This window comes from Dryas octopetala, chromosome 3 (genome assembly GCF_963921425.1).
Source record: "Dryas octopetala chromosome 3, drDryOcto1.1, whole genome shotgun sequence".
In the NCBI taxonomy this organism is placed as follows: domain Eukaryota; kingdom Viridiplantae; phylum Streptophyta; class Magnoliopsida; order Rosales; family Rosaceae; genus Dryas; species Dryas octopetala.
Genome location: NC_141368.1, coordinates 15309114 through 15331914, shown reverse-complemented (window position 1 = coordinate 15331914; position 22801 = coordinate 15309114). Strand labels below are relative to the sequence as shown.

The 22801-nt window shown below is 34.7% G+C and overlaps 2 protein-coding genes and 1 long non-coding RNA gene across 6 annotated transcripts; 2 read left to right on the top strand and 1 right to left on the bottom strand.

Annotated features, from left to right (window-relative positions):
• Nucleotides 1–4910: 4910 nt before the first annotated feature.
• Nucleotides 4911–10285, top strand: CDC2 (cell division control 2). 4 transcript variants are annotated; one of them, XM_086235226.1, is made up of 9 exons: nucleotides 4911–5120; nucleotides 5658–5692; nucleotides 5786–5970; nucleotides 6745–6865; nucleotides 7412–7585; nucleotides 8549–8712; nucleotides 8844–8931; nucleotides 9076–9129; nucleotides 9793–10285. In XM_086235226.1, exons 2-9 carry the CDS (start codon nucleotides 5684–5686, stop codon nucleotides 9880–9882), a joined length of 885 nt encoding a protein of 294 aa, XP_086091352.1. In that variant the 5' UTR covers nucleotides 4911–5120; nucleotides 5658–5683; the 3' UTR covers nucleotides 9883–10285. The 4 variants fall into 4 exon arrangements, with proteins under 4 accessions (XP_086091352.1, XP_086091350.1, XP_086091351.1 ...); XM_086235224.1 differs by having other exon boundaries at nucleotides 5649–5692; XM_086235225.1 differs by having other exon boundaries at nucleotides 4911–5138.
• A 7185-nt stretch (nucleotides 10286–17470) lies between these two features.
• LOC147291288 (uncharacterized) lies at nucleotides 17471–18083 on the bottom strand. The gene is made up of 3 exons (XR_015121069.1): nucleotides 18037–18083; nucleotides 17741–17834; nucleotides 17471–17529 (listed from the first exon to the last, which is right to left on the bottom strand). It is a non-coding gene; the product is annotated as an uncharacterized LOC147291288 (long non-coding RNA).
• A 3340-nt stretch (nucleotides 18084–21423) lies between these two features.
• On the top strand, nucleotides 21424–22677 carry LOC147291287 (uncharacterized). The gene is made up of 4 exons (XM_086235401.1): nucleotides 21424–21660; nucleotides 22052–22162; nucleotides 22278–22358; nucleotides 22474–22677. The coding sequence occupies exons 1-4, from the start codon at nucleotides 21448–21450 to the stop codon at nucleotides 22546–22548; spliced, it is 480 nt and encodes a 159-aa protein (XP_086091527.1). The 5' UTR covers nucleotides 21424–21447; the 3' UTR covers nucleotides 22549–22677.
• Nucleotides 22678–22801: the final 124 nt, after the last annotated feature.

Genomic DNA, 22801 nt, shown 5'->3' with positions numbered 1-22801 from the left:
GAATAAGGATATTTATGTCATTTTATCACATCTAATTTAACAAAACAGTCCTAAGTTTCATTTTTCTCTCTCTTTACCTTCACTCCATATCTCAAATCTCTCTTCTCTTTCTTATTTCCTTCTTATTTCTCTCTTATCTCTTGTCTCTTATCTCTATCTTCTTTCTCTATCTCCGATCAGATCACCACACTCCAGTGGTGGATTTCGGCGAGACTACCACCATGATCTTCGTCTTCTTCCATTCTATCTCTCTTTGATCTTTATTTTCCCAAGCACTTAATTGAAAAGTTAAATTAAAATCAAGTTGCGTCTTCATCTCTGCAGGCTATCTCACAATTTCGGAGATGGCGGTGAGTCGCATCACCTGTATCTTCATCTCCTTGTTGCTCTGAATCGAATGGTGTACTTAGATCATTTGGACATTCAACCCAGATCGTGACTCAAAGCCCAACCGGCAGCCTTCCTCCGCTGATCTCCAGCGACCCTGATGGTAGCGAATGTCGTCGGCGTGGCCTGGGTTCTTCTCTTCTCAACATGATCTTTTCATTAGTGTTGTGATTTGTTGCTTTTGGAATTGATTTCACTCATATTTCGAAGAACAGAAGAAATATGGTAGTGATTTGTTGTGATTTCACTCAGATTTTGGAATTTATTTGTTGTGATTTGTTGTTGTGTTGTAATATGATTTTTAATTTTTTTTTCTTAACGGGTGAAACAATTCGTGTCATGTTCACCCGTTATTTTACAGGTCGTGTTCGGATTGAGCTTTTTGCCACCTGTAGGTTAATGGGTTGTGTCGTGTATACCTGTTAACACTAACGGGTCATGTCGGGTTTGACTTGAACCCGCAAAACACGACCCGTTTGTTAGGTCTAACAAGGATGCAAAAGGGATGCGGGGAAAATCAATTTCAATATATGAGAGATTAGAAATTATTTTTGAGAAAGATCGAGCAACCGGGAGAATAACTCAAACTCCTTTTGAGATGGCCAATGAAGTGAACGTTAATGACAATGAAGAGAACAAGGTTGAATCAAGTAATTAATTCCTTTCTTTTTTGCCTAGAAAGAACGAACTCAACTTCAACAATCTCTACTAACCGATTGAGGAAGCGGTCTCATGATGGTTCAACTGAAATGGCTAAAGTGTGTAAAGAAGCCGTTGTTGAATCTATTGAACAACTCAAAGCCATCACAACTAGCTTTTTTAAAGGGACCAGAAGATAGGTAGAAAATATTTGCGGAGTTGGGGAACATAAGCTTGCCTATAAACTACCAAATTGATGCTTTGAATCTGATTTTGGAAAAGACACATAATGAGAGGATCTTCGTGATATTGGAAGGTCCGATGAGGGAGGAGTATGTGTATGTTCTTTGCATGAAGGAGCCGTATTGGTTGACTATGTTGATGTTTTGGACCTCTTAATTTGATGGTTGAAATGTCATTAGATTGACAAAATGTTGTTAGATAAATAGGTGTTCTATGGTCCTCTAACAAAGATTTGCTTAACTGTTGAAGTTTTGGATAATTTTTTTAACTTATTGCTTTGGATGGTTCATAAAATAAAGATTTGTTTGGCTGTTACTATACATTACAACACCGAACATATTATAATTTTGTCCAGCTCTTAGTCAGGTACAATAATAAACACTTGATGGTATTAAGAAAAATATTATATAGTACAATACTATACAAATGCTATACAATCCTATACCAAATTATACTATCCTATACAGCGTACTAAACATGGCCTAAAATGTTAGAACTTCTCAATACTCAATACTAGTGTTTTAAAAGTCGGAGCATAGGTGCGCTTCAAAGCGATGCATCGGCCATTCGCTTCAGGAACACCATTGTCAAAGTTTGATTATCATATGTTATTCATCAATTATTTGGGAAACTGCAAACTTTAAAGCAAACTATTATATTGATTTTGGATTCATATCCCCATGGTTGGTAAGCATGTTATCTTGAAGACCTTGTTAATTACTTTTTTATGGTAAGTTGAAATTATTGGAGAAAAATTATTCTGATGCATCCTTTGAACTAAAGTGATCAAGGGGTCATGAACCCTATGCGCAATCAAGTATCGTTTGGTAAGTATATGAATGCGCTTTTTAATGTGACTGGTTTTGTGTTTTTTTTTCAAATAATTGCAATATATTATGTGTGTACAACTCTCTCCCCAATCATTGTTGATTGAATTTGGAAGAGATAGATGGAAGTACCTTGTACCTACTAGAATCCTTGCTCTATGGAATAATACAATTGTGTGTTTGGACCATGTTGTTAAGTATGATATAACTTTAGAGGATAACTAGCCTTATGTGGGGCTAGTCCTCAAGCCGGAGGGCAAACAAGTGAAATTTAATGGGTGGGGGGAGACTTGTTGGGGAGAGAACGAATTGGTTACCGCTTTGGAGAAGCGGAGCATTAAAGCGCTTCAAAGCAACTTCTCAAGACCAATGTTTTAAAAGTCAGAGCATATGTGTGTACTGTATGCTTCAATGACATTAAAAAATTCATCACACCTTAGTCCAAAAAGGAAATCTACTAAAAAATTAATATAGTAGATACAAATAGGATTTATATACTCAATCACTAACCGAAAGTGATAGTCAAACCTCTAACTATTCCATTAATCTTCGTATGACATCCTCATTGGTTCATTTATCTTTTAGGTGGCACAAATCCTCTCTTGAATGTCAATCACCCAAGGTACGAGTCATCACTTGTTCATCTCATTACCAAAATGAGGCACAAGATAAAATTTAAATAAATGTAGATGTAAATTGGATGAATCAGATTAGATAACTCAAGTATGCTCACAAGTAACAACTTGCTCAGTTTATCTACAATAAACAATAACGAATGACAATAGTTTTTTTTTTGTTACATTGGAGGGAATCAAACTCTGAACCTAGCCTAATCCCACCCTTACCCCACCCACCCTCACCACTTGGGTTAACCCCAAGGGCTTAACGACAATAGTGTTTAAGTACTTAGAAAATGTAGTAGTTCATGAGAGAAAATAAACCTTTATCAAATCTAAAACCAAATAGATTAGATTTGGTAGCTTATCCAAGCTCACAAGGAACAACTAGCTGAGTCTACCTCCAATGAAGCATGATGAACTACCATCGTGTTTGGGTACTCAGAAAATGTGGTAGTTTATTGTTGATGCTGAAAAATGGTGAAGCAGTCAACGTCGAGTCAAACCACGTGGACCCGTTGACCTACCACTGAGTGGATGATACGTCGAAATGGGGTAGGAACGAGTAACTGGGTCTGACTAGTGAATGGTGGAGAAAGAATAGTATCCAAAGCACCCTGCGCAAGTACACAAAAGTGAGCGGGAATGGCACCGGTGTGGTACCGGCCGAACCTCCTCCGACGCTCAAGTCAGTGTTCAGAGAATTTGTGAGCAGAGTGAGTGAATAGTATAGTAATAATTGAATTGTCCTTTTGTGACAAGAAAGTACCTCTTTTATAGTACTTTTGGAAGAATGTCAACCAATCCGGTGATGACACGTGTCCTTTGTAATTACTCGCACTGTAGGAGCGCCACGTGTCACCTGTCTAATGGATCCGAATGATTCGACACAGGTCGGGGCCTAGGAGACTGGAGCTTGAGAGGCCGGAACCTGGGAGGTTAGGACCTAGGAGGCCGGAGCCTGGGAGGCCGGAGCCTAGGGGGTCGGAGCCTAAGAGGTCAGGGGCTAGGAGCCCAGGAGTCCAGGAATGGCTTAATCTTTGGGCCTAAGAAGTCGATGCCTAGGAGGGGCTTAGCTTTTGGGCCTAGGCCCAAACGACATGATGTTAAGCCTTGCGTGACTTGTCGTTATGCCCAGATGATTAATCATACGAACATTTATGAAAGAAAATATTTTTTCTTCTAACTGAATGCAAATAAAAAGTTGAATGTATTGGGTTTGGTTAGCATTGAGAATCCATAATGTCTTCAAGCTTCGTTCTTCACCAATCTTTAAATCCTCATTAAGATTTTTGAAAGACACTCAAACGTATGCAAAACACATTTTATCTTAGATTGTACAACAAAATGAACTTTTGGGCAAGAAAATATGTCAAGATACAAATTTTACACTTACAATTTTTCTTTGCCTTCCAATAGAGGTGAGCACAATCTAGACTAGTTTGATTTTTGTCAAAACCACAAACCAAACTAAAATTGACCAAACCAAAGTCGAATCAAACCAATATATTCATTGTTTGTTTGGTTTGGTCGGTTTGAGTGGGTTGGGGACAGAGGACAACAAAACAAAAAACATTATAATTGAGAGATGAAGATGAATAGAAAAAAATATATTAAAGAAGAATAAAGTTGTGAAGAGAGAATGAAGATGAAGGAAATGAATATGCAAGGGTTGTGATAATACTAAAAAAAAGCCTATTTGGTTTAGAAAGTTTAGAAGATTTACAAATAGTTCAAACGCATACAAATATGCAAATAGCGGTTTGTTCGATTTATAAATTGTTAAGCTCTTCTGATGTATAAAAGTCGAACCAAATTGTCTTGTTTGGTTTGATTGGTTAGATCAGTTTGGTCGATTTAATCGGTTAAATGTCCATTCTACTTTTATTTTTAGACCGTTCATCCTACTTTTCAGTACCTTTTACTTTTGTTTACTAAATTATTTTAAATTTCTACCTCCAATTTTATTTCAAGTTTTTTAAATTTCACATGAAAAAAATTTTACCCGCATCTTCTAATAATTTATTTTCCACCCAAAAAGAAATCCTCTAATTCACTCGCCCAATTACTTATTTATATTATAACAAAAAAAAATTACTTATTTATATTTTATTCACAATGCAATAATCATATTTATAGAATTATAGGCACAAGTGCACAAGTGCACAAGTAAATAATCAAGAAAAGGAACGAAAAAAAAAAAATGAAAAAAGAAATGAATAAAGAAGAAAGACTTTGAAGTAGTGGTCGAGCCGAAGGAGTCCTACCAAGCAATTAGGGCTCTCTTCATCCTCCTCCATCCTCTACAATTTGGGACTTGCACACCAACACAGAGAGAGAAACAGAGAGAGAGAGAGAGACAGAGAGGAATCGGAGTTAGGGTTTGCAGTGATAGCCATACCTTGAGGTTGTAAGGAGGACTCCGGCAAGTATTTATTATGCATTTACTTTTTTTTGTTTCTTGAAATTCTTTGCATAATAATGTATATGCTTAATGCTGTGAATCGAGCTCACTAAGCCGCGCTATTAACTGATTTGATGAGTTTTTACTGGTAATTGATCTGTGAAATGTGGTGCGAGTTGATCTAATGTTGGCCAAACTTGTAATGTAATGTGATGTAGCTTCAGTGAAGCTTGGAATTGAAATGAATCGTCAAGAAATGGAGATTTTTTTAGGGTTGAATTGATAATTGATTTTTTCTGTAATACATTGTAATAGTAATATTTGGGTGATTAAGAAATGATATATGTTTATATAAAATGAAATTTGAAGTAATTGCAAGTTTTAGTGGTAACACCAGTGAATAAGGAATGTGAGAATAATCAAGATATGTTTTCTTTGGAAAAGGGTGACACAATTTAGGATTATAGTAGGGAAAGTAGACTGGGATGGTTTGCTTGCATCTAATCAAGTCGTTTACTCTGTTTTCTTTAGGCTTTGAAGGATTGAATTTGAGCTGAGAAGACTGGATGGACCAGGTTAGTGATGGGTGTCTCATTGTTTTGGCTTTTGATTTTTCTTTTTGTATTTCAATGTTGTTTTATGCGATTCTGTTGTATGTGGTTGTGCAGTACGAGAAAGTTGAGAAGATTGGTGAGGGGACTTATGGTGTGGTTTACAAGGCTCGTGATCGTACCACTAATCAGACTATAGCTTTGAAGAAGATTCGCTTGGAGCAGGAAGATGAGGGAGTGCCAAGCACCGCTATACGGGAGATTTCCCTCCTGAAAGAAATGCAGCATGGGAACATTGTCAGGTATTTATTGCATTCATATAGGTGGGACTAATTTTATCAGTTAAGGAGTGTGACATATGAGATGATTATGAGAGTGTTAGAACAGGTGCATGGTTTCTTTTCTTTGTTTCCCTCACTGGTCACTATATTGTTGATTTTTCCCGATTGACAACTTGTATTTACATGTTTAGGCATTCAATTCTTGTGAATCAGATAACTGCTAAAGGTAATACCTGTTATCAAGGAGATGAAAAGTAGGCCTTATGCATTTAATACTTTGATCTTAAGTTAATATTTTCTTTGGTGGACTGTATTTTAGCTTTTAGTTGTAGCATGTGCTTCTTCCAATCTTATTCTTTTTATTTTTTATTTTACTTTTTTATGGAAATCTAATGTATCATAAAGATTAAAAGTATAGAATGATTGAGGTTCAAGTTAGTCACTGTTTCTATCCTTTCACTCTGAGGATGCTGTTTTTCCTGGCTTGTCCAAGCTTGACCAGGAAAGTAGCATTTCTTTTGGTGTCTAACCAACGGTGATTGCCCAACATGGGCACCCCCAAAAATAAAGTAAATGCAATGTGGATCCTCATAGAGATGTCTAAACGGCTACTAGAATGTAGTTGCATAGAAGACAAATTTTAACTTATTGGAAACATTTTAAATCTGGTTTCTTAGGCATCTATCATATTTCCTTATAGGTTGGTTACATTGCAAGATTATTCATATTTGATGTTTATTATTTATTGTCTATCAGGGAATAAATATGTAACAAATACTTTTAATTTTTTGACAGGTTACAGGATGTAGTGCACAGTGAGAAGCGTTTATATCTGGTTTTTGAGTACCTGGACTTGGACCTGAAGAAACATATGGATTCTACTCCTGAATTTGCAAAGGATCCTCGTCAAATAAAAGTGAGTGACTGCTTTCTGCTTCCTGATGGTCCGTGCATTCTGTGCTATAGAGACTTCTACTCTTAGAAACCTTTAAATGACAAACTTGGTGTTCGTTGAGTTGTTACTTGATCAGCAAATTATAGCATTTCATATCAGGTGCAGGCCATTCCTTAATTGTCATGCCTCGTGAATTTTTGGAGACGTTAGAGAGGTTGTAATGAAACTAGATATGGTTGTAACTTTTTTGTTTTTGAAGAAATATCACTTTCAAAATAGAAATTTTAAGGGCTATCCGCTGGAGGCTTCTTATTTAGCTGCCTGCTTTTGCATTTGTCATTTATTTTATTTTGTACTTTTTCTCCTAGTTTTTAAAGCAGATTTCAAATACTTTGCAGCCCAATGTAGTGTGCTGCACTGATGCTTATGTTTTTTGCTTCTAGTTCCTACTGAGAATACCTTACATCATGCTTGAAGTTGTTCTTTTGTTATCCTGATTCTGTCAATAAATTATTGGAATAATAATCTTATAATGGAATTTGAATTGGTCATGTCCTCTTTCTGCAGATGTTTCTTTATCAGATTCTCCGAGGCATTGCTTATTGTCATTCACATAGAGTTCTTCATCGAGATCTGAAGCCCCAGAATCTGCTGATAGATCGTCGTACTAATGCATTAAAGCTTGCAGATTTTGGACTGGCCAGGGCATTTGGAATTCCTGTTAGGACATTTACTCATGAGGTCTGAATGTTTCTCTAGTAGATCAGGACATTTAGTTGCAATAGTTTATGATCAATTTTCTTTCCTTTCACTCTTTAATCAAATAGCAGCAGAAAGTGAAGAAAGGATGTGGCAGTTTGTACCAATAATATGATGCAGAACTGCTTTGCTTCAAGAAAAATCATATGTAATGAAATCAGAAATTCTAAAAGCAATCTTAGGTAGTTTGGTAGGTTAACGTTTGAGCGATATTGTGTGTGCTTTAAATTTAATGTTGATATAAAGTGATATAATTTTGGTTGAGGACTGTAGGTAGTTTGATAAGCGAATATTTGTGAGATACTAAATATTCTTCGTTTTGTTTAGTTCCGTTTTTTATAATGTTCATGTTATACTTGATTGTATAGTATATATAAAGAGGATTATGATAATACTGAGCCAATATAAATGATTCCTCTTTTTGAAGCCTTTTGGTTTTCATTTTTATGTGGTAATGAATTCTTATTCATTAACAAAAAAAAAAACGTTTTATAGTTATTAGATACTTTTGATTCATAAACAACCTTGTATAGTGGTAATGATGATTGTATACAATTTTGTCTGCATACACTTTGGGCCCCCAAGTAATTATTTTGGCTCTGTCTCTGGATAAGAGTGGTTAGGATTAGATGCTATGGGCATATACAATGTAGGCTACTAGATCCACCTATAACCAAAGCAAGACTAGTTAATACCAAAAAAATGTAAATGAAAAATTAGATTTAATAGGAAATTCTGAATATAATAGAAAAGTAGGGAAGAGAATTTATTTAGTTGACCCTATATGATTGGGACAAAGGTAATTATGATGAAGGATAAGTTTATACCTTTGTTATTTGTTATTATCTCAGCATATTAAAATTTTGTGATCATTGGACGATCACATCTTCAGTCCTCATATTACTGCTAGGTATGTGTTAATAATTATTTGGTGGTACTGTGTAGGTGGTGACCCTCTGGTACAGAGCGCCAGAGATATTGCTTGGATCACGCCATTACTCTACTCCAGTTGATGTGTGGTCTGTGGGTTGTATTTTTGCTGAGATGGTAAACCAACGACCTTTATTTCCTGGGGACTCTGAGATTGATGAATTGTTCAAGATATTTAGGTGAAAGATTCCCAACCAAATCCATGTTTTTTTTTCCTTCTTTTTTCCTTTTCCTGGAAGACATGCAGCCAGATGTCTGTAAACCATGTAACTCATCCTATCATACTCACACTGTTGCTTTTTATATGAAGAATCTTGGGTACTCCAAATGAGGATACATGGCCTGGAGTGAGTTCTTTGCCTGATTATAAGTCTTCCTTTCCTAAGTGGCCTATTAAGGTAATTGTACTTTGTGCGTTGCTATCTACTCTTTCTTTTCTTTTCTTTTTTTTTTTTTTTTTGAAAAAAAAATCTACTCTCATTATAAAATCTTTAACCTATGTGTTATTGAAAATATTAAATGAAGCATCCTTTACTTTGCAGGGCTTGGCAACTGTAGTTCCAAATCTTGAATCAGCTGGTCTTGATCTTCTCTGTGTAAGTTCATTTCTGCACCTCAATAGGGCAAAATTGTTCAGTATGTACATCTGCACTGTGATTTAATTAGTGGGTATTACATGAGTCCCTAGCTGGTCCCACAAAGTTTTTAGTACTGGTATATTGGGAGTACTGGAGTCTTCTCTGATTGAGAGACAAGATGATAGTGCTATAGCCCTTGACTATCTTATTACAAATTTGTCCTCTAATGGATTCTTGCCCTCATGAAAAGTATTCTGTGATATGAGGCTCCTTTATTTATCTTTTTTTTTTACCCCCTGAGCTGTCAAAAGAGAAGCACCCTAATTTTCATTGTTCAATAGTCGAATTTGAAAAAAATAAAGTTTCCTGGGCTTGGATATAGCCTGGGAGCAAGGTCCTATTGGTGACTCTTGCTGTCCATTTTTTTCTTCCAGATATAATTAGGTTCTTCTAATGAGTCCATTTTGCAGCAACTTGAGGACTTAAGTGGATTTTTCAAATGCAAAATTTACCGAGTCCATTTTTGACACTCATTCCCTCCTTTGTTGCCAATCCACTGACATCTAGAAAATTCTAGTGGGCTTGATACATGAGCAGAAAATGAATGTTTAACACGATAATAAAAGTATCTACTGCAGTTTGGTTTTCTATCATTAAAGTATTTGCCTTTTTATGTGCCAGAAAATGCTCTGCTTGGATCCCAGCAAAAGGATTACGGCCAGGAGTGCTCTTGAGCATGAGTACTTCAAAGATATTGCCATCGTACCCTGATTCCGGTCTTCAGAATCTGGCAGAGTGTTCATACTAGTGTAGCATCCTGTGGACTTTGTTTTGCATGAAAATTGTGTGTTGCTATTGTGATTTCCCCCCCCCCCCCCCCCCCCCCCTCAATTTCCTCAGACAGTTCTGATTATGTTGATTTGGCTTTTGGCATACATATCATCATTGATTACAGTCTGCTCTCGGTTTCTTTTCTTCCCTTATACCTCCTGAATATATACAGTAGTGGCTTGTAATTGGCAATACATGTCCTATGAGAAACAATTTTCCCTCGAGGAATGTAAAAGATAGGTTTGCTTCTGATATGCTCTCATTTCACTTGTTCTGTGAAAATGATATACTCTCATTTTCAGCTTCCTACCAAAATGATATACATGTCCTATATGTTGTTTGATTCCTTTTGAAAATTCAGTATTAATTGTTGGGAATTGTTATGATTGGGATAGGCAAATGTGTGCCATTGCTTCTTGTCAAATAAGAGAGCAATGCTTTCTTAGATTTTAGAAGCATTGTGTTATTCTGGAGCGTGGAAGCTAACTGCTTGGTTCCACAGCAAATTAGCTTGGATGTGGGGTGGCAAATTAGCTAGTTGCTGGTTGGAGTAGCTGTAAGTAGCCTGTAACACCTTGAAATTTAAATTAGCTTTTGCATAATTAATATCTTAAAGTTATAAAATGTGTTTTTGGCTCTAGCTGTGGCTACACTTTTAAAGTATCTTCAGCCTAAAGGCACAACAAAGAGGGATCCGTAGCTTAATTCTTTAGGTAATGAATTTGGGATCCGTAGTTTAAATATTTTTCAAACAAAATGGGGAATGCTAAAGTCATCTCATAATGTTAATAATTACTTTCAGACATGTTTGGTTTTCTCATGAAAGAGTGCTCTTATGCCCACCTCCTAATCTATAGTCTATACCACCTCAATATAATAAAGGTGGTAGAAGTAGAACTGCCTCACCCAATTTTTTTCCTATTATATTTTCTCATGCATCATTTAATAGAAATTTTAATAACAAATTTATCTTTATATAAAATGACCACTAAAATCTAGATAAAAAGAATATCCTACTCTTTAAAATTTATGGGCCGTTTCGTTGGACCTTATGCTTGATAAATGATAATGGCCATCGTTGGCTTTCTTTCAATTAATTTTTTTTTTTCCTTTTGATAATCATATATCATAATTTTTCATAGTCTAGTGCTAGTTTGAGTTTGTAAAATTGTCTCATAAGATTTTGAGTTAAATACATTAAACGCTCTTTGAATTATAATTGATTTTCTAATTTGATTAACAAATTTAATTTGTTTTTTTATTCTATTGAATCTTATAATATGACCTTACAATTAAAAAATGCATTAAAGTAATTAGTTGTATAACAAAGTTTTGAACTAAAATATGTGAGGTAATTGTAACCTCTTCACCTATGACAAAAAAGTCATCAAATTGCATGCATTTCTTAAGCCCACATGTTAATATGGCGTCTCTACTCTCTAAGGCTACGTAGCAAAAAATTTTAATTTTAAGTTTTAAAAGTTAATCTACATGTTTAAGAATTTAGACAAAATGAATTTGTAAAATGGCCAACTCTAGTGTTCATAATCAAATAAGGTGCGTATTTGGATTTGTAAGTCCAACCCCGCTCCCACTTCCCATTCTATAAAAGGTTCTCCAAAGAAAGAGTTGCATGCTTAATGTGAAATGCATACTTAGCTCATCACAATGGTCTATGCTATTACATATGAGCTAGCAATAAAACCCATTGTTAGCTCAAACTATTTAATCAACAAATTAACGTCTATTCTGTTTTTTCGTCAGTAATCAAAATTAAAACTAAATTAAATCAAAAGATCAAAAGATCACTTAAACAAAGGAAAGTTCAGCAGACAAAATAAATAAAATTCAAATCATTACTCTGAATTGCATCTTTAACTCCAAATCTCAATCACAAACAGACATGTGTACTCAAATCCATAGAAACAACAATAAATCAAATTGAAATAAAATCTTAAGCAATCTGCACAAAAGAAACTCAGAGAGAACGAACTTGCGAGTGAAGCGAGAGCAAATCGTCTCTCGTCTTGGCTGTGCTGGTTTTGCACAGCAGTGAATTCGCGCATTCACGATTTGTGTTTCTTCTAAGACGAATCCAAGGCTATTTATAAGCACGCCATCGTCAAATTCAAACAAAAAACAAAAAGGATTTAAAATTTATGGGCCGTTTCGTTGGGCCTTATGCTTGATAAATGATAATGGCCATCCTTGGCTTTCTTTCAATTTTTTTTTCCCTTTTGATAATAATATATCATAATTTTTCCGAGTCATAGTGCTAGTTTGAGTTTGTAAAATTGTCTCATAAGATTTTGAGTTAAATACATTAAACACTCTTTGAATTATAATTGATTTTCTAATTTAATCAACAAATTTTTTATTTTTTTTTATTCCACTAAATCTTATAATGTGACCTTATAATTAAAAAATGCGTTAAAGTAATTAGTTGTATAACGAAGTTTTGAACTAAAATAAGTGAGGTAATTGTAACCTCTTCACCTATGACTGAAAAGTCATCCAATCGCACGCATTTCTTAAGCCCACATGTTAATAGGGCGTCTCTACTCTCTAAGGCTACGTAGCACAAAATTTTAATTTTAATTTTTTCAATTTTTAAAAGTTAATCTACATGTTTAAGAATTTAGACAAAATGAATTTGTAAAATGACCAACTCTAGTGTTCATAATTAAATAAAGTGAAACTCCATCAATCCACTGCACTGCACTACATGTATGTGCTTCAGCACATTGCCTATTAGAAATAAAACAAATCCTTAATATGATTATATGTCATATACAATAAGTTTAATAAATATGCAAATATGATTATAATTTACATGTCAAAACAAGAGAGAATTTTTCTTCACCCCATTCAAATCCCTCATCAGCACGTTGCCAATGATGTCTGCCTTCTTATGGACGACATGGTTGACTATTACCTCTTCATAAAGCGCTACATAGTCCCCCGGAGATACATCATCCGATATTATGAAGCAGTAATCTACCGGCACAGTCATTAATCTGTGGGAATCCAAGTATTCCCTCATCCTTATCGGAGAGGTAATGCTCACAGTTTTGACTTCCGCTATATTCTCACCTAAGGAATTTACATACAAAACTCAGATAGTGCAATTGTGAAATCCTTATCAAAGGCAGGTCATATTTACATTCGAAATTCATAGGCTTTCTAAAACACTTTCATGAGCTTTCCAAAAAGGTAAAAGCAATTTCAAAATTTAAAGTTCAGCTAGGGTGAGTGAAGCTAATTACCAATTAAAGCAGAGCAAAAACAGGAATAGCAAATCTTAAAAACGTTTAGAAACTTCTGGATCTCTGTCCAAACGTCTTCTTCGTACCTTCACAAACTCAAAATGTGAAATCCTTATAGAGAAGCAGGTCATATTTGTAGTTCACAGATTACAGTTTAGATTCAAATCTCTGTAAGAAATCTTCCAAGTAAGTGTAGCTTGCTTCCGAATCATTCATTTTGTTTTTTTCAAAATTTAGAGCAATTTAGAAAAATCGAAATGAAGATTTCAGTTCTGAGTTCAGCTTCCACTTAAACAAAAGAAAGTTCAACAAACAAAATAGATAAAATTCAAATCATTACTCAGAATTGCATCTTTAACTCCAAATCTCAATAAAAAACAGACATGTGTACTCAAATCCGTAGAAACAACAATAAATCAAATTGAAATGAAATCTTAAGCAATCTGCCCAAAAGAAACTCAGAGAGAACAAACCTGCGAGTGAAGCGAGAGCAAATTGTCTCTCGTCTTGGCTGTGCTGGTTTTGCACAGCAGTGAATTCGCGCATTCACGATTTGTGTTTCTGCTAAGACGAATCCAAGGCTATTTATAAGCGCGCCATCGTCAAATTCAAACAGAAAACAAAAAAGATTTAAAATTTATGGGCCGTTTCGTTGGGCCTTATGCTTGATAAATGATAATGGCCATCCTTTGCTTTCTTTCAATTTTTTTTTTTTTCCTTTTGATAATCATATATCATAATTTTTCCGAGTTATAGTGCTAGTTTGAGTTTGTAAAATGTCTCATAAGATTTTGAGTTAAATACATTAAACACTCTTTGAATTATAATTGATTTTCTAATTTGATCAACAAATTTTTTATTTTTTTTTATTCCACTAAATCTTATAATGTGACCTTATAATTAAAAAATGCGTTAAAGTAATTAGTTGTATAACGAAGTTTTGAATTAAAATATGTGAGGAAATTGTAACCTCTTCACCTATGACTGAAAAGTCATCTAATCGCACGCATTTCTTAAGCCCACATGTTAATAGGGCGTCTCTACTCTCTAAGGCTACGTAGCAAAAAATTTTAATTTTAATTTTTTCAATTTTTAAAAGTTAATCTACATGTTTAAGAATTTAGACAAAATGAATTTCTAAAATGACCAACTCTAGTGTTCATAATCAAATAAAGTGAAACTCCATCAATCCACTGCACTGCACTACACGCATGTGCTTCAGCACATTGCCTATTAGAAACAAAACAAACCGTTAATATGATTATATGTCATATACAATAAGTTTAATAAATATGCAAATATGATTATAATTTGTATGTCAAAACAAGAGAGAATTTTTCTTCACACCATTCAAATCCCTCATCAGCACGTTGCCATTGATGTCTGCCCTCTTATGGACGACATTGTTGACTATTAGCTCTTCATAAAGCGCTACATAGTCCCCCGAAGATACATCATCCGATATTATGAAGCAGGAATCTACCGGCACAGTCATTAATCTGTGGGAATCCAAGTATTCCCTCATCCTTATCGGAGAGGTAATGCCCACAGTTTGGACTTCCACAATATTCTCACCTAAGGAATTTACATACAAAACTCAGATAGTGCAGTTGTGAAATCCTTATCAAAAGCAGGTCATATTTGCATTCGAAATTCATAGGCTTGTTGAAACACTTTCATGAGCTTTCCAAAAAGGTAAAAGGAATTTCAAAATTTAAAGTTCAGATAGGGTAAGTGAAGCTAATTACCAATTAAAGCAGAGCAAAAACAGGAATAGCAAATCTTAAAAACGTTTAGAAACTTCAGGATCTCTGTCCAAACGTCTTCTTTGTACCTTCACAAACTCAAAATGTGAAATCCTTATAGAGAAGCAGGTCATATTTGCAGTTCACGGATTACAGTTTAGATTCAAATCTATGTAAGAAAATCTTCAAGTAAGTGTAGCTTGCTTTCGAATCATTCATTTTTTTTTTTAAATTTAGAGCAATTTAGAAAAATCGAAATGAAGATTTCAGTTCTGAGTTCAGCTTCCACTTAAACAAAAGAAAGTTCAGCAAACAAAATAGATAAAATTCAAATCATTACTTTGAATTGCATCTTTAACTCCAAATCTCAATCACAAACAGACATATGTACTCAAATCCGTAGAAACAGCAATAAATCAAATTGAAATGAAATCTTAAGTAATCTGCACAAAAGAAACTCAGAGAGAACGAACCTGCGAGTGAAGTGAGAGCAAATCGTCTCTCGTCTTGGCTGTGCTGGTTTTGCACTGTAGTGAATTCGCGCATTCACGATTTGTGTTTCTTCTAATACGAATCCAAGGCTATTTATAAGCGCGCCATCGTCAAATTCAAACAGAAAACAAAAAGGATTTAAAATTTATGGGCCGTTTCGTTGGGCCTTATGCTTGATAAATGATAATGGCCATCGTTGGCTTTCTTTCAATTTTTTTTTTTTTCCTTTTGATAATCATATATCATAATTTTTCCGAGTCGTAGTGCTAGTTTGAGTTTGTAAAATTGTCTCATAAGATTTTGAATTAAATACATTAAACGCTCTTTGAATTATAATTGATTTTCTAATTTGATCAACAAATTTTTTATTTTTTTTTATTCCACTAAATCTTATAATGTGACCTTATAATTAAAAAATGCATTAAAGTAATTAGTTGTATAACGAAGTTTTGAACTAAAATATGTGAGGTAATTGTAACCTCTTCACCTATGACAAAAAAGTCATCTAATCGCACGCATTTCTTAAGCGCACATGTTAATAGGGCGTGTCTACTCTCTAAGGCTACGTGGCAAAAAATTTTAATTTTAATTTTTAAAAGTTAATCTACATGTTTAAGAATTTAAACAAAATGAATTTGTAAAATGGCCAACTCTAGTGTTCATAATCAAATAAGGTGCATATTGGATTTGTAAGTCCAACCCCGTTCCCACTTCCCATTCTATAAAAGGTTCTCCAAAGAAAGAGTTGCATGCTTAATGTGAAATGCATATTTAGCTCTTCACAATGGCCTATGCTATTACATATGAGCTTGCAATAAAACTCATTGTTAGCTCAAACTATTTAATCAACAAATTAACGTCTATTCTGCTTTTTCGTCAGTAATCAAAATTAAAACTAAATTAAATCAAAAGATCAAAAATTTCCTAGACTTAAATTTAAAATCAACACAATCTCACCCATGGTCACTGCTAGTCTTGATAGGACATCGTCGTCCAGATTCAGACTCATTTAGCAGCAGCAGCAGCAGCAGCGGGCTTCCAACATGGCTTCCACAGCTGCTGCTAAGCTCTTGCAGTCCAATCTAGCCACTGAGGACAATAAATGCAGTTTTCTCTCACAATGGGTTATGGGGTAACTCTTTCTCTCACACATATATTTAGGGATTATTCCACCCCTCTACAGGACTTGTCGCATACAAGACTTTTTCATCACAGACTCCTCTCCTCCCCACTCATAAACATAGCTGATTTGCCAAACATGGAATTGGTTGCTTTGCTATTAAGAACAAGTTATTCCATTTGATTTTCCTTCTTGTGAAAGTAGTTCAAATAAGAACAACATTACACTTTCTTTTTGTTAAGAATTCATGAAAGAAACATATTTGAAATATGGAAATGCATATGAAATATAAACTACAGGGGTCCTCAATAGCTTGACAGTCCTCCAAGTTCTCAGTCCAGCCTTTTCATGTTCTCGTGCACATCTCTCTAAGGCCGTTTATAATAGGAGGAAACATACCACTCGCCAAGTGTGCCTAAAAAAAAATCCCAAGAAAATTATGATCAGCAAGTTAGTGAAGGATAATGCAAGCATCAACTATATAAAATATCAACATATAGCATTATTAAAAATTAAATATGCATGTACCTCATAGATATCCTCAATATCACAAGCAAGGGTATAACCTCCTCCTTCAATTGACTGATTGTTGTAGAGAATACCCTGCAATTCCTCTCTGTCACCATCTTCTGCAACCATCTCATCGTCAAGCTCAAAACTAATGCACTGTATAAAAGTTAAAATGCTAACAGATCAGAATCAGGAAGAAAACATAAAAAAAACCGTACAACACAAATGTTAAATTGATGCCTATCAGGCAAAACCATTACACTCCAATCACTTCATGGTCAATCAGAACATGGATTAAATTGTCAGCAAGGAATATAAGCATTCATTCCTTCATATAAAGAAGATAGAAATCAAAACTAAGGAAAAATTCAACACTTACTAGTTGAGCAAGGATGTGACAAAATTGCTTTATACGCACCAGATCATCACAAGATATTAAGACCCTCTTTACATACTGCAAACATACACTCAGATTTATTAGGACCATACCATAAGAAATTTTACATGTTACATATGCAATATGTGATACAAAGTTCTCCTTTCCCAAAAGAAAATATTTTGTCCAACGCACTCAAAAAAGTAAAAATAAAAATGTTCCTTATTGACTATAATATAGAAAATAAATGTCCGGTGATAAAATTCCAAATTTGTAACATGGCACAAACCTGAACGCTACGAAGGAGAAGTGCAATCCAAAGTGCATGTGGGTATTCTTTGAATTTCATATATATCGCGTATGCAACTTCCAGAGGAAAGAACCTGCAATCCATTAAGATAAGAAGAAAAATGCAATGGGGGATGAGAGGAGAGGAAAGACAGAACTCAAATTCACATTGGCACCTTGCAGTCACTTATCAATATCATATGATATAAAATAATATAATATAAATTTCGATGAGTTGGTGAAGCACATGGTGAAGCAAATGATGCACAAAATTCTACAACGACAAGGAAAAAAAACCTGGCATATTATCAATCATGGCCAAACTGCCCAACCATAAAATTTAGATCTCAGTGTTTTAAGTCCACCCTGAAGAAAAGAAAAGAAAAGAAAAGGATCTTAATGGGAAGAGGCAAAAGTGAAGAATTGTGAAGTTTTAAGTCCTTAGGCAGGTATTTGTACCTATACCAGTAGGATTAGTTCAATACTTTACTAAGACAGCTCCAGACATGCCTACAATTCTGATTAAAATATACTTGAAGTAATTTCTCCATTTTTTCACTAAATCTTAAGTGTTTTTTAATATAAAAACAAAAAGAAATTATTAACTAAAATTAAAATACTATTCAATCATATTTCTGAGACGTAGTCATGAAAAACTATGCCACCTTTTCCTCCAAAACAATGCCAGCGAGAACTCAGTGTCCAATCTGTTTGCTGAAGTGATGAGGCAGTGACAAGTCCTCTTAAAATTTGTACTATCAACATTCTCAAGTAACTGATCTAAGGCATTCGCCTTGATAAATCTGGCATGTCAAACTATCAGTCCCAAGAAGAAAGGAAAATAGAACAGGCTTTTCTGACAAAGAGCATTGAAAACTAACATGTAATTTTACCTCCATTAGAAGGTCAACAGCTTCAGGTTCAGCAATGTGCTGCAATGCAGAAAATTGATTAGAACCAAAACCAATACAGTTTTCTTATCCAACACTGTTTACTATTTAAAGATTTGTATTTTCTCTGTCCATCTTCAATACGTAGAGGTCCAGCTTTTGAATTCTGTCCATTCAAATTGCCATCAAATTACTTGAAATGCAAAACAAAGAGAAGTGCTTCATCTAACCTTTTCTTTGGCCCGTTGTTTTGTAATGCATTTCAATTGGCACATAATTTTACGATCCATTTCAAGCTTATGATTGCAATCAAACAGCTAATACAAGCTAAAACGCTATTTAGAAGACAAATGAAGAGAGGAGCCTGATTTTGTATTTACATGTCAACCTAATTTGAGGGGGATTGCAAAATTCTAAGTATTCATGCCATTAACTTGATCTTCTATCCCTAGTTAGAAGAAGAGGAAAGGTAAAATCCAAACGCAAACATGTTGTGGATCATACCTTCATGTGAAATTCAACAATTTGATCTACTATTTGCACGAGATCATCATCAATTGGGTCTTTTTCAGTCTGTAATAGTGTATGATAAAGTGAAATTTAGAATACATTCTTAAGAAAACGTATACAATATAGCACGAAACATTAAAGGTTTTGCCATGATTATTTATCGAAATTTTGCCCAAAACAAATCAACTATAATAATCGTATAAGAGCAAAAGACAATACAGAAAAGGAACTAATGAAAATGTGATACTATCCAACACCTCAGTATGCCAATAGTGTCAGAAAAGAAAAAAGAAAAAAACCAAATGATGAGAATGCATTTTGTGCGATACATAATGCTATCATCGAAAGATTAAGCACGGCAATCCTGTATTTCTGGATATGTTAATTAAATTATGTACTAATGCTTTGAGTTCTAGAGTACACAGAAAAAGAAATGATTGAGCAAAATGTAATAAATGCTCCTGATAACCTAAATTAACTTTCCCAACTAACAAGTTACTATAACATGCATAAGATAGATTTCAAACCTGCCGTATAGCACACTCCTGAGAAATTTCTCCAGCTAAGACCCTGATTACAAGAAAATCAACAAGTAATGAGGACAACTTCAAACACCACTGATAAATAAATTTTAAAACCCCACACAAAACTACACGGATTTACAAAGAGGGTAATATAACACCAAAAAGTTCCAAAGGCTATGCATATGTACTAAACTAGATGATTCTGACCTGACATATTCACAGCCCCATGCACCAATATCACCCTTGCTCATACCAGCACTATGAGAATTATATGAAGGGATTGCTAAAATTTCGATTAAACTAAAATTTCGATTTTGACAAAATTATATGAAGGGATTGCTCATACCAGCACTATGAGAATTCTCTTGCTGATGTTGATACATATTTGTGTTAGAGTAGTCCTTAGCATGTTGCCAAGGACACTCATCATTGTTGCATTTTCCTCCAAGCTCATACATGCAAAGTGGCCAAAAGGGATCAACAGCAGGACCAGTGGTATAAGAGCCAACTTCTCTTTCACCTAATTTCACCAGAGTCTCTTTCGTTGGTACTGCTAAACTGGGTTTTATTGGACTTTATACTATTCTTTGAACTACTATTCTTTGACAAGTTTTTTGTTCCTAACCTTGCAAACAGTTCAGACCTCAACATTCTTTCAAGTAGCAACGAATCCTGAGGGCCATCAATACACATTTTACCATTTGATTCATTATCTATGTTCTTTTGCTTGTCTCCAAAATCTGTGCTTCTATGACATACAAAGTTGGGTTGAGCAGATTCATTTTCAAATGAAAAAGTCTCTTCATCTTCATCTGCTAAACTATTTGGTTCATTGGATGGAGAGCAAACTCCATCTGCAGCATTATTTCCCAGAAGAGGCACTGGCTCTGATGTACTAGCATCTGGTTCACTGCATGGTTCCGAACCCATGTTTTGTCCACCCAAATGTATGATGTGTGGAATTGTCGATCCGTGCACTGTTAACATGTTGGATGTCTGAATCACACACTGCTGGATTAAAATTATTATACTCAGGCTGCATCTGATGGCTTGACGTGGGTATTAAACCACATTTTCAGATAAGTTATTATCAAGCAATGTTAGCCATGGGGGCAGAGTTTTCTTACATAATCAGTTAGCCACATTGGAAAAAGAGTTAGTCTCATTTGGAATTTGACATTTCAACTACTTTCAGATGAAGATAAAGGAATATCATTTTCTCCAAGCTTGCAAGATGAGACTGTAATAGGAGAGTAAAGAAAAGAAGTGCTTAGGGTATTTATTGTGTAGGAGTCTGGATAATGATGGATAAAACCAAATTAATAATATTATGGTTATCAAATTTATTTACTGAATAATGTATTAGTATCCATATGAGTATTTTATCAGTTAAAAATAAATGAGATTAAGTGTGGACACAAATTAAAATACATGTGACACCGTCACATCATTTGATAAACAAATTTGGTGAGTGTAGCAGTACTCAAACACCAATAGCAAAATGCACCAAGAAAAGTCAATATTTAAATGGTATGATTGTTAAGGCATAAGCTTCTTTTATATTTCTAGCTCTTCCCAGGAGCACATACAATTTATATTATCTTGATTCCTTTTAAGATGTTGTCAAAAGAAAGCAAGTAGGCAAGAGAGGACCTACCAAAAAAAGGGAAGGGGGAGAGAGAGATGTGAAGCAAAAGCAATATGAGAGAGCGTGCAATAAGAGGAAAGGGAGATGGGTTTTGTGGAAGAAGATAGGCCAAGTAAGTTTGGAATCATTGTGAAAAATGCAGAAAATGAAGAGCCTTGGGAGTATTTCCAACAGTGGGAGGCTATCAACAGAGGAGAATGAAGATGAAGACATTTCAAGATTGGCCATATCAACATTCCAAGCTAGAGAGGAGGAGATTGAGAGGAAGAAGATGGAGGTTAAGGAAAGAGTTGAACTTCAATTGGGCCGTGCGGAAGAAGAAACTAGGCGGTTGACACAAATTTGGGAAGTAAGTTCAAGAAACCCTAAAGAGAAAGAAAAGAAAATCACTTATCAATTTTAGAAATACCATCCTCTTCAAAACATTTTATGTGCTGATATTGTGTTTGTGTTCAAAACGACATCATTTTAGAGTTTATGGATTAGTGTTTAAATTTTATATTGGAAAAATATAAATAAATGGAGGTCTAAGACAACCTAGTTTTGGATATAAGTGCAATGTCAACACAGAAAAGAAAAGCTAAAAACCAGACTCAAAACTATTTCACCTCTTGTTGGAAGTTTTATAACATGGTTGAATACACTTGCGTATTAAGTAATTGAGTACTCATTCTTCTTAGCTAGTCACATAAAATCACTTCCTAATTAAATTATTATATGATACATTCATAATCTAGTAGGAGCTCGAAGTGTTGGGAGAACCTATGAGGAGAGAACTTGCGAATGTAAGAAAGAAAATTGACATGGCAAATAGAGAGCTGAAGCCACTCGGCCTCAGCTGCCAGAAGAAGGTGCAACATTTGCAAATTTTGCTCAACTATCTCTCTCTCTCTGCATATATATACATACATTTCATAAACTTCGAAAAGAAAGTAAAGACTGAGAACTTCATCATATTGGCAACAGGAAAAAGAATATAAAGAAGCCCTGGAAAGCTTCAATGAAAAGAACAAAGAAAAGGCTCAACTTGTAACCACACTGATGGAGGTAAATGCTGGATCTCATTTCTCTAGTAATTTACAGTCCAGTCCCCAAATTTACTATTACATCCCTTTCTTCTCTTAGTAATTCTCCTTCCAATTTGTTGTTATATGCTTACCAGATGTTGAGTGAGAGTGAGAGATTAAGGATGCAGAAGCTAGAGGAGCTGAGCAAGAACATAGAACCAACACACTGAAAATGTCCTAATGCTGAATAATGGATTCCACTGTCTGGTATATTCTATATGTAACCTTTTGAATAACAATTATGGATCTAAAAAGATCATGCATTCTTGGCAGAAATGTTTTGCATCGTTTTAAAAAAACAATTATGGTATATTTTATTTTCTTTAAATCAAGAGAAATAAAACCAAGCATATAATATAGCAAAGGTTTCAAAAACTTTTGGAATGCATTATAATGATCATCTACAGTTCTGAAACCTCGTAC